A 12982-nucleotide genomic window follows, 5' to 3' on the forward strand; every position below is an offset into this window, starting at 1 on the left:
TGAATAGTTTTTATCGTATAATTTTTGAAGCATGCTTTGCTTGTGTTAAAATGTGTTGCTAAATAAATGCAATAGCTAACAATTTGTATTTGTATTTGACAGTTTCAATGTAATGAAAAATGTTATATTTTTTAAGACAATTTTTAGCGCAATTTCCATTCTGGAGAATTGCGTTTATTAACCCGTCATTTCTGGATGTATGAATGTATGAATGAATGGATGGATGTGTGTCCGCAGCTTTAAGTCGTATCTCCTCCTCAACGAAGCAATATCGAGGACTAGTTCCAAAAGCAATTATGTTAAGCAAGTTACGAGGATGAACATAGGCCATAAAAATTCCAGGTTTCTTTCATGGATTTCCCGGAAAAGCCAAAAAACCTCGAAAAATGCCGTTTTTGGCCCATATCTCGGCAACCAGACCACTTAGCGACCTGAAACATTTACCAATCGAGTCCTGCCATAATTTAGAACAATATTGCCGAAGAAAGTTTTCAAAAATATCCTTTCGTTCGCTCACAAAAAATTTTTTGAATTAATTAAAATTTGGACCGAATTAGTAGGCATGTTTATCCAACCACACCACACGCGTCATCACGTTCAATAGCTGCGCCATCACGTTCAATGGCTGCGCCATCACGTTCGGTAGCTAGGCGCGCATTGGTTTTTAGTCATGTAACTCTATTGTAAATAAAACATGTAAAATACTGAAAAAAAATATAATAAAAAACGTTTTAATAACTAACCAATGGTTTTACTAACCCTGCTCTTGGAGGCAGCTATGACACAAGCAGCTGTGAAACTGGTGATAAATGTGAACAAGTAGAAAGTGTCTGAGATTACCATGTTTAAAATTGTTATAGAACAAACAGTGAAACCTCTGTTATCATTGCATACAACATACAGTAGAGCAGGGGTTCCCAACCCCGTGCCCGCGGGCGCCATGGCGCCCGCCGAACGATTCGTATGTGCCCGCCTCTCACTATTCGACAGAGACAGAATTTTTTACATAAACATTATTGAAAGGTTGAAGGGGATGGAAATCAAAAGTTTGAGGGGAGAGGGGTGCAAATCGAAAATTTGAGGGGGGGGGGGGGTGCAAATCGAAAATTTGAGAGGGGGGGGTGCAAATCGAAAGTTTTGTCCCCGGGTGACGGGAAGGGTTGCTACGCCTCTGGAAGGAGTTTGTCGATTTAAAATAGGTGGTGCCCGCCACCCTATCGATATTTTAGAATGTGCTCTAGAGTCAAAAAAGGTTGGGAACCCCTGCAGTAGAGCATCCTCTATCATTAATAATGCATCCTTCGAAATCCGAAAACTGATAAAATCTTGAGGTAAGTATGTTCATATAAGTCAATTAAAATATAAATAGCTCGAATAACACATTACACAAACAAATACATAATTTGCTTGTATTTTTATGAATAAAATAAGTAGAAAATAATATAAAATGAACAGAAAAGACTATACATGAAGTAAGTAAATGCATTACATTGTTTTCAAATAAAAGCATAAGTAAAGTAAGGTTATGTTAGGAGAAGTAATTGCAGATATTGTCATGAACAGTAGTTTCCACTTATTATGACTTCAGTATTAATACATTTTTATTTTAAACAATGTATGCACTTAAACACACTGTAATGGACAATAGAACTAGATACAACATCAAGGCAGTTGACAGACTCCCTGGCAGTAGGATGTTGATAGCACCTATCTATTTATGATTCCAGCACTATCTATTTATGATTCAGTAATCATTATACGTAACTGTATTATTATTAGCAATGGGAACACAACAAAAAGATTGAGAAACATTGTACTGCTAAACAGTGAGACTGAATGAGAAAATAAAACACTGCTGGGAAATTCACAAGCCAAACATAAAATAATCAAAACTTGAAGCCTGGGTATGTGTCATGTAAATTAAATCAGAAGAGACAAAAACCAAGACTTATGTACTACATATAATCTTGAGTTTTTATGTTGATTTTTATCATATTAAACATACCCAAATCACATAAGAAAAAATAAACTAAACAGCACCTGGTTTTTAGTACAAAAAGCAGTCAAAAATAATTAGCAAAGGAGTGAAATATTGCTGCTGCTATGAAGAAATCAAAATATGAACTACAATACAAGACACCATCCTCATCTCAAACAGATCTACTTCCTCCCAGACAGCGACCTCTTCAGTAGCTGTCAATGTTTCCTCTGTTGATTGTCTTAGTTGCCATCAGTGTCTGATTCTTGGGGTGGCAGTAGCTCAACAAGACAGGAAGGTGCAGCAGGAGTGATATGCTTTTCTCTGGCAGACAAGAAGAACAGAACACTCGTCAATGGTGATTTATACATTCAGATACTAAGAAGTTATTAAAGAAAAATTTTAAATCACATTTTTTAATATTATCACAATAAAAAGAAAGTTAAAACAGGTAAAGTATTTGAGGAGACATTTTGCAATACCTGTTAACTAATTTTTTGAAAAATATGAATTTTTTTTTGTTTAAAGTTTTATTAAAGTATTATTCACTTTTTTGTTCTAAAAAGCCATACTGAAATAAAAATCTTATATAAGATAAAAATTGAAAATACTGCAAAATAAATATTTTTTTAGTGAAAAAAAAATGGCCAAATACTGGTCCCTATACACCCCACTCAAGGAAAAACTATATGGGGCACCCACAGATCTGGAGACCACAGTCCAGTTCATACAAGAAGTTGGACTTGTTGGTTTAATCCTCAACCATAAACTAAATTAAGAACCCAGAAGAAGACAAAGAAGATACTAAAAAATTAGAAAATTTTAATATCAGCTAAATAGGATATGTTTTCAAATTCATTATGCAGAAAATCAATCTGAAATGACTAAGCAAGTGTTGCAAGTGGACTCCTTACTTATGTTATTTAGAAAAACAGGACAAAATGACATAAAACAGCATCTATCGAGTGACATAGTTACCATGTATGTGTCCACTAATGTCAATCCACTTGTTTAGATATTGAGCTTTCTCTTGTTTGCTTAAACCACTGGGGTTTAACCCTCTCCAGTAACATGCCTGAGAACAAAGATACAACCAGTTTAAGGTTTTATCTCGTCAGACATATAAAATAATACAGTAACATGCCTGAGAACAAAGATATAACCAGTTTAAGGTTTGATCTGGTCAGACAAATAAAATAATACAGTAACATGCCTGAGAACAAAGATACAACCAGTTTAAGGTTTTATCTGGTCAGACATATAAAATAATACAGTAACATGCCTGAGAACAAAGATACAACCAGTTTAAGGTTTTATTTGGTCAGACATATAAAACAATACAGTAACATGCCTGAGAACAAAGATACAACCAGTTTAAGGTTTGATCTGGTCAGACATATAAAATAATACAGTAACATGCCTGAGAACAAAGATACAACCAGTTTAAGGTTTTATCTGGTCAGACATATAAAATAATACAGTAACATGCCTGAGAACAAAGATACAACCAGTTTAAGGTTTTATCTGGTCAGACATATAAAACAATACAGGAATTCCTTGGGGCAAGTGAAGTAGAGTTCAACAATTTCTGGGTAGTTTGGTCACCACTATAAATAATCTTTCTAGAATATACTAACGTGAGTCAGGTACCCATCAGAGTTGGGTGGAATCAGGGATGTTCTATGGATTTGAACCCAGATTTGAACTCAAGGCTTTTGGTTTAGCAGCCATATTATCCTCTACCATTGTACTACGCCGTCCCATTAAGTGATATTTTTTTTTTAAAAAAAGGCCATCCAGCTGATAAATAATATCAAGATGATCATCCAAAATAAGCAAAGGAAATGACATACAACAGCATATTTTTTGTGCTGTATTTGCATGAAGTCATGAGGTTGCCAAATGTTAATGTCACAAAAAATCTCATGTTTTGCTTCTGGACTTTGATCTTCAAATGTCTGCTATGACTGACTAGTGCCAAGGAAAGTAAACACATATGGGCATGACAATGGAAACAAAATCCCACCTAATTTTGGGGTACTAAGAAATTTTGACACATTTTCTCTGGATGTTAAAAAAAAATTCCCGATAGAAAAGAAATTTTTTTAAAAATAAGCCATTTGGATTTAAAGTTAAAACTTTAAAAATATTGACATCATGTTCCTTGCCTCTAAAAACAACTTAATTACATCATACATGTAAAATCAGCAGTATTAAAATAAACCATGGAGAATAAAGGCTCTATTGTAAATCAAATATTGCTGCATAAATAAATAATGATAGTACCTTGTCCAATTCTTCTTCCTCCATTATATCAATACCTTCCCTCTGCATGGCTTTATCAATGAAGTGTAAAAACAGAGCATCTTTGATCAACTTTTTCCTCCTGACTGAGAGTCCTAGAGATTTGCTTAGATGTCTCTAAAAAATAAATTATAATGTAATGGTCATAAAAACATTTTAACAGTTTTAACAATAGTGACACAAAGCATAGTTGAAATCAACAAAAAATAACAATAAAAAATATGTTTTTTTTTGTAAAAGTAATCTACTTGATTTGTCCAATTTGTAATGAACCTACTGAATGTCTTATAGATAGGCATTCCATGTTGAATGGCTTCCCTTCAAACAGTGGCAAAGTCTCTAGGATTTCTGCATTAGACAACACAACTTTGGAATCCAACTGCAAAAGTGTAATAAGTAACATAATAAATAAGATTGTTGGGTAGTTATGTACAGATTTCTTGTATATTCCATGATAACAATAAGGGGGATGGCATTCCAAAATCATCGAATTATAGACAAGTTTCTTATTATTTTTTGACAATTGAATATTTACTTTCTGGTATCAGTAGTGTAACACTGCATCAGTAGGGATGTGTTGTGATATTACCCACTGAGGTGTAGTGTTTTTAAGGGCTGACCCGAGAGGTAACACACAAATGATCAATAATGCTTTTGCTGATAGATCCTGGCTTTATTGCATATACTGCAAATCGGTATACAGCAAATCCATGTAGATTAAATCCATACACGGCATATAGTCCTTCATTACGTAACCAGGTTGAGAAATGGAACGATCCGTGTCATCCGCAGCCTGGGGTTTGAATGCCATGGACATAGGTACAGCTACCCAGAGGTCACATGACATGGGAACACAGGGAACATCGCTCACAGAAGAGCATATAAAATACATCAACAGTTGCTGACCCACAGGGGCCGCAACCAAATAAATTACAAAATATCCCCCCATGGTATGTGTTACAGAAGTATAGAAGAATTGATTGTAATCGTGCAAAAAATCGATAAAATAAAAATCAAGTGGGCAAGGACTATTAACTAATGTATAGGGTGAATTTACAAATTACTACATTTAAACTAAACCTAGAAGGCAAACTGAGATCTCTTCTTTAGTTCAACTCAACTTTAGCCAGTTTGCATTTTTCAGATAAGTAAAAAACATCATTATTGCCTCTCTAAAAAGCACTTAACTTATTCATAATTTTGAAAACTTGTGAAGGATTTAATAGACAACAATAAAAAGTGACAAAAAGATGTTTAATTAAGTTAATTACATCAGGGGAGCTTGGAAAATGTTTGCAATAACATTTGAAGAAATAGGCAGTAGGTGGGGAGGGAAGGGGAGGAGGGGGGGAAAGGGAGGCGTTCTGGCAATATTTTGGCACAAACAATTAAAGATCAAAATAGAAGGTGGATATAAATCAGCCTATTATTTTGACAGGCGTGAAGTGAATATTTTGGCCCAAACAATCAAAGAACACAATACATAATGGAAATAGATCAGTAAATTATTTTGACAGGAATTAAAATGAATATTTTGGCCCAAACACAATACATGTTGGAAATAGATCAGGTAATTATTTTCAGGGTTCATGCTCAAAAGTTCAAATAAAATTCCAGGAGTTTTCCAGGACTTTTCCAGGAGTTTAAAACAAAATTCAAGGAGATTTTAAAAACAAAAAAGAAACCCAATTTGTACATTTTTTAAAAAAAAGCGTACTTAATAATACATTTAATTAGCTAAGCCAATGCAAAAATTTAATTTCAGTAAAAGTAAAACAATATATTAGTTACATATTAGGACAGAGGCTATAAATCTGACTACAGACCAGTTTGAATTTTCAAAATCTGACCATAAACAAAAAAGTTATGATTTTTTTTTGTCATTAAAAAAAATAGCACATTTTTCAGACAACCGGGATAGACCCTGAAAGAGGAAAAATACTGGGAGGGTATGGACCAAATTTTAAAGAATAAAGAGTTTTTCACTATAAAAGAGGTATAAATGCAAGCAGACTTCACCAATTAATATCATTTCGTGATATTTTATTGATTTTTGGATGCCAAATCCAATGATGCTAGGCTAGTCGGGCAACCCGATGAACGAATATTACGTAATTTCAGAGACAAAAGTCTGGCAAGATTTCTTGATCTATGCCCAAGGATTAGTAACATCAACTCCACAAAGTGAAGGGGGAAGGGAGATGGGGTATGAAACCACCGCACGAGTGTTACACAACATCAAAGGCGACGATCGTCGGCTTTTCACGTCACGGAGTAGTGGGGCGGGTTGAGCTATGGATGTTACGTTGGGTGTTACATACCGTGTAGGATGGTCAGTGTCTTCCCCCACCCACCCCAGCCCATTTTGGTCGATTTGGCAAGCTAGTATTAAGCGTATTAACAATTTTTAGTCAACCGAAAAAAAAAGAGCCACTGGAAATTTATTTTATTTTCTATGGCCATTTTTACGAAAAATGAAACGTTACGCGAATCAGCATTGTTTGATCGGGTCGCAGCTATCCGGGTTTTCTACAGAAGATTAATTTTGACGATTAGTCCTGAGCCGTAAATACTACTACAACTTGTTTTTGCTGTTTCAATAGTTTAAGACAAAGTTATGAAACATGCCTGTCTACTTTAAAAATCCAAAAGCCGACAAGTCAAACACGGGAACACATGTAGGCCTATCTATCTTTAGAAATTGTTTATAGTATCATCCAATCGGGTCAATCGCCTAGCGTCACGTGACCACACACTCGGCTGTGCTACACGATGTGTAGATCACGGCAGTGCGATTCAGTCGGACGACGGCCGATGCGTTTATTTTTATTTTCGTCCCATTTAAAAACTACTATTCAATTATTGGCGGAACAAAATCAAATAATTTCGGTCGGGTTTTGCGCCGCGGGTTAATAAAATTTCATGAGATTTTAGGAGAATTTTTAAAATTTCAGGAGAATTCCAGGAGGTTTTGATATTTTTTCAAATTCCAGGAGAATTCCAGGAGATTTTTACGTTTTTTTAAATTCCAGGAGTTTTCCAGGACCTCCTGGAATTTCAGGAGGCCGCACGAACCCTGTATTTTGACATGAATTAAATGAATATTTTGGCCCAATTAATCCAAGAACACAATACATGGTGGAAATAGAATAGGAATAAAATAAACAACCTTGCTAATAAGTTTCCTGACATTCTCAGCAGATGGTTTGTGTTCTATGTGCTGGCTAAGCAGGTGCATGTAGTCTAAAACACCGTCGTAGTGCTTCAGCTGTTTCCTGATGGCTAGGGTTCGAAACTCCACCTTCTGCTGTGGTGTCCAGAAGTGTTGGGACAGAAGATAACGAGGAAATACATAGCTGTAATCAATGAAAAGAGCAATAAGCTATGAACATAACTAATGCAGATATTTTGAAACTCATCTTCACATTACCTTTAAAATCATAATTTAAATAAAAATTCCTAGAAAAATTATTTCGAAATACTCGACAAACGATATGAAAAACAAAAAATTAATAGTTTATATATGTTTATGACAGTTTCCAGATTTTTAACTGTCCAACATAAAACTTACGCAAGTGGGAAAATGGCTGCACCTCCAGGTGCAAAAACTATCACAAAAATTAAACCCACAACTGGCAGATCTGTAGAAAACTGAAAGAGGTGAAAATTTTAAATAACACATTTAGTTTTAACTGTCTGCTAGGGTTCACCCATTCATGACGGCCTCACAGTGGGGTGCCGCGCAAGAAAAAATTAGTTGTTTTCAAAAATATTAAATCGTACATTATATTAGCAATTAATAATTTAGCAAGGTACACATTAAATGTTAATGCATTAGTAGTTTTGCAGCATGTTTTGAGAGGTCTACTAAATTTTTGAGGACATCAACACTTAGGGGGGGGGGGGAGGGGGGAGTTGTCAAAAGAGGACGCGTATAGACAGGGAGGAGGGGTATAAAATTCCAAATTTACGTGGACATCATAAATTGATGACCCCTTACAGTATATGAATTAATAATAAGATTCAGAACAAAAAATTAATACAAACTTCAATACAATGAGGTAATACTAAGATTCAGAAACAATGTGTACAAAGTTTAATAAAATACAGCAATATTTTAAGTTATGGTTTAAAATATATGGCATAGTTTTTAAGGGAATGAAATGAATAAAAATTGTTTGCTTTAATTACTTCCCTTGGACTTTGATAGTAAAGCTTACAGTGCATTGATTTACATAAAATTTCTTTTAGGAAAACTCAGTAGCTTGATAATTTTAAAATGAGTATAAAATTTAAAAACCAAGCGATTATAATGGGGATGACAATATAAATATAGCAATTTGAATAAATTGTTTAGACCTACTTGTCTGTAAAGTTCTAAATCTTTCCTGGAAAAATTCTCCAGACTTTCTCCAGACCAAAGCCTTGTTGAGATCTTGTAATAGCTTTTTGTGTCGGACACAAACCCTGACACACCTGTAAACACCAACACCAGTTTTACACAGAGCTTATCCCTAAAACAGCTAACGTCAAACTCATTTTTGGATGATGTTAACTAATTTGAATTTTATATAAATTAGATTTAATTTTGTTCATAAAGTAATGAAGTACATTTAAAAATGCTTTATAACACTTAACAACTAGTGAAACATACATATTTAAAAAAATAATTGTAATAAAACAAGAAATGCTTAATATATCTAAAAATATTAAAAAAAACAATTTATGAACTGTACAGTATAGGCCTACTAATGTCACAAATCTTATTCTCATAAATCTTATACAGTTACTAACTGTAGAGTAAGGTTTGAGACATCAGTATTTGTTTTTAACTTAGAAACTAGGCAATCCTGAACTTAGTTCTATGGTCTATAAAAAAATATGTTCATGATCTTAAAAAGCCAAAGTATTTTTCTAAGTAACAGCTTGGAATAATGACCATTGTGGTTTACTACTAAAAGAGCTAGCTATCTTTATCAAAGAGATGTGTTAAAAGAAATACCTGTTTTAAATGTTCTATAGACTTGAAAGACACTTGGTATTCTCTTCTCCAGCTGATCAGAAGAGTTGGTTATAAAATTTACTAGTTTGTCTAGCAGAAATCTTCGCAGGCGTGCTGGAGGTTTAACTTTGTCTTCTGACTGCTGTGTACTGTAGTACTTGCTGCATCTATCCATTAAAGAAAATATTAACGCAGATTATAGTTCAGTGAATCTAAATAGAATAAATGTATGTGTTTGTGAGAGTATGATCAAAATGATTCTTAAATTATAAATGTTATTTTTTATAAAATACTAACACTATAAACCTTAATTTTTTGCTATAATCTAGTATTACTAAAGTGTGCAATACATATTATCAATGTTAGGTGATCTGTGTAAATTAATGTAATTAAAAATTAAGCTATCATTAGAAATTAGTTGATATTATAAAAGTAAACTTTATTTTGTGTATTAATGAATGAGAAACCATCGCAGTCAATTACAATGTCCTTTGCAAGTAGCACTGTGATTGTGACTAAAATAGTCAATAATAGAGATTTATAATTGTAATGCCAGTAATGCCTTATTATATATACTGTATACTCAATGTTATCGCAAATGTTATCAATAAATTAAAAATTAAACAAGAAAGTGACATTGAATAGTTGCTGTAATTCCATGTGCATCCGATCAATTGAGGAATCGAATAAATTTCATTAAATTTTTTGTGCGTTATTTACGCAAAGGTTAGGCCTACATAAAGTTGTATTTTATTTATTCTTGTTTGCAACATGATCCCATTTATAATTAATAAACAGAGAAAAAGATAAAGGTCATGTGTCCTAGAATATTTCAAGCAAATCTAAGCCAAAAATAGAGAAATTACTGCCTAAAGATTAGACTTAGTAGGCCTAGCTAGATTAGTGTAATTATGGCTTGGCCCTAGAGTAGAGGATTTTAATTTTCCAAGGCATTTGATGGATTATAATTCTTAATTTAGGCTAATAATTATAAATGATTAGGCCTAAATCAGCACTTTTTTCTTCTTAGTTTAAAATGGTTAGGCCTAGATCTATTTGAATTTATATGGTTGTATTGACCTATTTCTTGAAAAAGAAAAGAGACCCCAATTGGCTAATATAAATAAATAGCCTAATTCCCAGCCAAGGTGGTAGTTAATTGAATACAGTTCAAAATAAGTAATTACAATATTTATATATCTGCAATATCTGCTTATTTAGGCTGTCATTAGAACAGTAATCTATCGTTTTAGGTGCATAAAATCACCCGAGGCTAGTAGTATTGTTCGAAAAAGTTGCTTCATTGTAAAGGCTTTAATATAGGTATATTGTGATAGATGCGTGTCAAATATTATAGATAACTGAACAATAAACCAAAAACATATCAATACAGGCCAGAAATGAACTTTTAACAGCAGTGTTTGCAAGTAAGTAAGATTTGCTATATAAAACAACTGTAAATTACAGTGGTTTCCCCTGAATCTAGCACTATAATTTTACCAAAAAAACTTAAACTTAAACAAGATGGCTGCTTAAGAAATGAGCTTGGTTGCATCTGATGAAAACATCGCTAGTCTTTATTTATTAGGCCTACTGGAAAGTTTTAATTAACTTTTAATACAATTGTTTAAAAATGGTTCATGAATGAAACTTTGAAACATTTTTGTAACTTTCAAAACATAAATCTTACTAAAAATGAGAAATGAGTCAACAATTTTTTTTCACATTATATCTAGAGTAACTCTGCCTGGCCCGACTATGCGCCTCGAAACGAACAACTCCGTAACTCTCACTTTGAATACTAATTGCACTGTTATTTGAATATTTTATACAGAAACATTATCTAATTGGTAGTAAATATGTCCATTTATTATAAGTCCATTTACATCAAACTTTGATCCATTGAATTACCCACAGTGGGATATGAGCAATTAAAAGCAACCCGTCATGTAGGCGGCCATTTTTATGTTGCCGGAACAAGCAAAGCCTCCTCCCGACTTAGCGTCTTTTTAAAACAATGTTTATTTTTTTTCAGAAAAAATTAACTTAAATTGAATGGGATAGGCTACAGAACATATATGTTTATAGAAAATGCTATTTTCTTTACTAAATACATTTTTTTGGGGGTAGTCGTAAGGAGGATCAAAATTTACGTGTTTTGCCTGGAAACGATTACCCATAGTAAACCATAACACAAGCATTTTATTGGGAAGAGTTATCTCCCCTATTATTTTTTTTCCATTGTTATAAAATATATTATTTTTGGCATTTAAAAACAAATACACACTAAAACACAAAACTAAACACATAAAATATTAATAGTACAAGATTATTTATTCAACTGAGCTGAAAAAAACATCAATATGACTTAGTCGGATGGAGGAAAGACCAGTCGTTTGGAGGCAAAACCAGGAAAATCGTATTCGTGTCCAGGACGACTGAGTCGTCTGTTTCGGGGGCATTTATTTAAAAGTTATATTGCAAATGGAAAAAAAGGGAATACATATTTTTATTCTTCTTTGGCTGGAGAGTATTTCTATGCTTTGGTTTTCATTCTATGTCAAATAGTAACAAAATTAGGTGTCTCGAACCGGAAAGGAGTCTCAGTTTCGGGCTAAGGGTGTTCGGAGCTGGTAATGTTACTCTAGATGGCCGATTTTGCATAGATCTAGATTTCTAGATCTAGCTAGACTACCTAAACACAATAGTTGATGATAATGATAGATTACCAAAAATTTAAAAAGTCACCTTTTTTTCACATTATTTTAACTAGATCTAGATTTAGATCTCTAGTCTCGGCTGATTTTACATACCTAAAATGATACATTACCCATCATTAGAACATAAGAAGGGACACTGGACACCAACGAGAATAGTCTCACTCAAATCTCAAAAATAGTCGAAAGTCAATCGAAAGAGTCGACACTGACTCAATCAGCTCAGACTCTGACTCAAGAGTCAAGTCAAGTTGACAGAAGACCCATAAATCATAAATATTTTTTAACAGATTTATTAGGCCTAAGCAATAAAATAAAGAACAACATGTAACCTCGAGCATATCACTGGTGATAAATTTTCCGGATTAAACTTTAAGCTCGAAAAAATCGGCCACAATCTGGTTCCTCCTCTTCTGACATGATATAATGATTTGACTGTTATGTTATTGCTCATGAGCGCTGCCATATTGTCCTAGGTAAAGTGTTACCGATTTTGGTTTTCGCATTTAAACAATTATAATTATAAATGATATTTTTAATTTTTAAATTATTTTCTTTTACTTTGTAACGATATATATTTAGATCTAAATCTTAATGACCAGCAGTGGCGTCGCTAGGTCGGGTATCACCCGTGCGGAACTGCGTATATAGGCCTATATATATATATATATATATATATATATATATATATATATATATATATATATATATATAGCCTATATATATATATATATATATATATATATATATATATATATATATTATATATATATATATATATATATATATATATATATATATATATATATATATATATCTACGTGTATGTGTGTGTGTCGGCCTACATAGGCCTGTAATATAAGTATATCCCACATTCCCGTAAATGTATGTGTATAAGCTTTAATCACTTCAGACTTAATAGTAATGATGATTATTTATAGTCTGTTAATAAAACAGTTGGATGAAGCAATATTTTTTCTA

General features: G+C 33.1%; 1 protein-coding gene across 1 annotated transcript; it reads right to left on the reverse strand.

The window, feature by feature from the left end:
• Window positions 1-754: 754 nt before the first annotated feature.
• LOC131944382 (LETM1 domain-containing protein 1) lies at window positions 755-12472 on the reverse strand. The gene is made up of 9 exons (XM_059304950.1): window positions 12334-12472; window positions 9285-9451; window positions 8646-8758; window positions 7854-7933; window positions 7452-7638; window positions 4560-4661; window positions 4265-4399; window positions 2957-3053; window positions 755-2302 (listed from the first exon to the last, which is right to left on the reverse strand). The coding sequence occupies exons 1-9, from the start codon at window positions 12465-12467 to the stop codon at window positions 2187-2189; spliced, it is 1131 nt and encodes a 376-aa protein (XP_059160933.1). The 5' UTR covers window positions 12468-12472; the 3' UTR covers window positions 755-2186.
• Window positions 12473-12982: the final 510 nt, after the last annotated feature.

Source organism: Physella acuta, unplaced genomic scaffold (assembly GCF_028476545.2).
Source record: "Physella acuta isolate Inbredline_101_S28 unplaced genomic scaffold, ASM2847654v3 ptg000489l, whole genome shotgun sequence".
Taxonomy (NCBI): Eukaryota; Metazoa; Mollusca; class Gastropoda; family Physidae; genus Physella; species Physella acuta.